This window comes from Aplysia californica, unplaced genomic scaffold, assembly GCF_000002075.1.
Source record: "Aplysia californica isolate F4 #8 unplaced genomic scaffold, AplCal3.0 scaffold00117, whole genome shotgun sequence".
Lineage (NCBI taxonomy): Eukaryota > Metazoa > Mollusca > Gastropoda > Aplysiida > Aplysiidae > Aplysia > Aplysia californica.
In genome coordinates, this window is record NW_004797387.1 from 335251 (window position 1) to 337720 (window position 2470).

At 42.3% G+C, this 2470-nt stretch overlaps 1 protein-coding gene across 1 annotated transcript in view; it reads left to right on the top strand.

Annotated features, from left to right (window-relative positions):
- Window positions 1-2470, top strand: part of LOC101851942 (putative inorganic phosphate cotransporter) — a gene marked incomplete at its 5' end in the record, with an annotated part of 16425 nt that overhangs the window by 6194 nt on the left and 7761 nt on the right. The window contains 2 exon segments of the mRNA XM_005095918.3: window positions 1703-1789; window positions 2294-2433. Coding sequence (XP_005095975.2) covers window positions 1703-1789; window positions 2294-2433 — 227 coding nt within the window.

A 2470-nucleotide genomic window follows, 5' to 3' on the forward strand; every position in this document is an offset into this window, starting at 1 on the left:
GTGTGTGTGTGTGTGTGTGTGTGTGTGTGTGTGTGTTTGTATTTGTGTTTCTCTTTCCTTATTTATCCGACTTCAACATTCTTCTTTATATATTACAGTTTGCTTATTCTTAAATCTTTCCATTGATACATCTATTTTACAAATTTTGTATTTGCCTTCTTGTCTATTCATAAGTTTCTTGGTCTGTTCTTCCATCCATCCATCCATCCATCCGTCCATCCATCCATTCCATCCATCCATCCATCCATCCATCCATCCATCCATCCATCCATCCATCCATTCATCCATCCATCCATCCATCCATCCATCCATCCATCCATTCACCCTTCTGCCTTTGTGTTTTCATCAATGTCTTTTTCTAATATGATGGGAAGGAAGGATAGAGCCATAAAGATTTTCTTTTTCACTTGGGTTTCAGGTTACGGTTTAGCATGCTCATAGCAAAATCGGCGGGATGCAGAAATCATTTTTATTATGTACTGTTTAATTACAAAGAATGTATGGTCGCTTTTAAGCACAAGGGGGCTATCCCGAAAAATTATGTTTTGAGAAAATGTAAGGAAAATTTTTTGCCCCTTGTTCAGTTTCTTTAAAAGACCAGGAGAGTTTTCTCTATAACCAAACAAATATAGGCACCGATGAAACTAAAATTGTTCTAAAGGTAGAACAATGCCCACTTTTGGTGTAGGTCAAGATTTCTGGAAACCCCCGAAATCTGGGTTATCTCGCTTGTCCTTAAAAACGGCTATATATGCTTAACAACAAATATGGGGCTTGAAATTATGTTTGCCCTGTATGTCTGTTAGACTGTTATATTAAACCTCTCTTGCCTGTATCACCACCCAGTGTCTGACAGAGGGATAGCAGGGTGTGTCCAGGTGGCTGGCTGTGCTCGTTCATTATTCTCCCACTTCAGGCTGGCTGCCCAGGCATCATTATCATCTTTTCTCCCCCCGTGCCGGAGTTAAGGCCACCAACATGAGTTTTCTATTTTACTTTTGTCCTGGGCTATTATCTTGAACTTTGTACAGCTCTATCCCATCTCCTCTAGGTCCTTCCTACAAGTACTTATAGGCCTTCCTTTCTTTCTCTTTCCTTGGGGGCTCCATCTGAAGGTTGGGGTGGGGGGTAATGTTTGTTTGTTGTGGGGTTTTTTTCAAATTATGTCCTATCCATTTTCATTTTCTCTGGTATAAACATTGGTAGCAAGTGTTGTTAACTTAGGAAATTCATGGTTCTAATTCAATTTAATTTTGAATTTATCCCCCCCCCCCCTAATCTTCGACTAGTCTTCAGTTGTGAACTTCAGTGTGAAGTCCATTGGTGAAAATGCCCTTAGTCTAGGTTTAGATGTATTTTGAACTTCAACTAGAAATGTATCAGATTTCTTCTTCTTGTCGTTTATCTCTAAATGGATTATATCCCAGTCTCTAATGCAAAGGCAACTGTTCGCTGCAGGTCCTTCAAGCCCCTGTAAAGTTTTGGGTTTTTCTCTGCCTTGGGGTTAGACCTATTTTCTTCTAAGTGCTCGAGCATTGGGCAGGCTTGTAGCCGACGGTTCCCTGTTTGGTCGCCAATTCCACACTAATACTGCTCTCAGCTACTGAATAGATGAGACTCTGTGTTACACAAGTTTAGAATTTATCTAATTTCGGACATTTACCTCATCCCCCCTCCCCCTCCTTCCCCCACCCCACCTCAGGATGTGAAGTTGGCAATGCCATCATGTTCCCCCTCGGAGGCTACGTCTGCAGTGGTTTGGGCTGGTCTGCCGTTTTCTATTTCACAGGTACGTTTTTCTAGTGTTTTGTTTTTCTAATACGCCTTCTAAACACAGTCCAGATACTTGAAACAAAGCAATGAGGGATACGATAAAAATAAGAACATAAAAGGTGAGATAAAACAGGATACCGATAGTATAGTATTCGCTTCCATCACCACCACTACCACAACTGCTACTACACAGCTATCACTAATACCACAGCAACTTGTTCCATCACCATCACTACCACCACCACTTCTGTCTTTTATTCCACCCCTTTTACTTCATCACCACCACATCCACTGTTAGCGCAGTGGGACTACTTGCCCAAAACGGCCACTGATTACGGAAGAGAAAAATAGTTTTCTTAGACAGATGGATGTCTTGGAGAGTGTCATTATAACATAGATAAAAACTAAAGGGGGAAGGGGGAAGTGGTCGTTTGTACAGGCAATTGTCTTGGACAAGTGGCCCTCAGAGCTGGCACAATTGTACTGTCTCACCTATGACGATTCACATTTTATTTTTCAGGAGCCTGCGGAGTTGTGTGGTGTTTGGTGTGGTGGCTATGTGCCAGAGACTCTCCGGCTGAGTGTCCCCGCATCTCTGCAGCAGAGAGGGAATACCTGGCCCGCAGGGTACCTCATCGGGAGAGCAAAACAAGAAAATCAGTAGGTAAAGCTTCACACAGAGAGAGAGAGAGAGAGA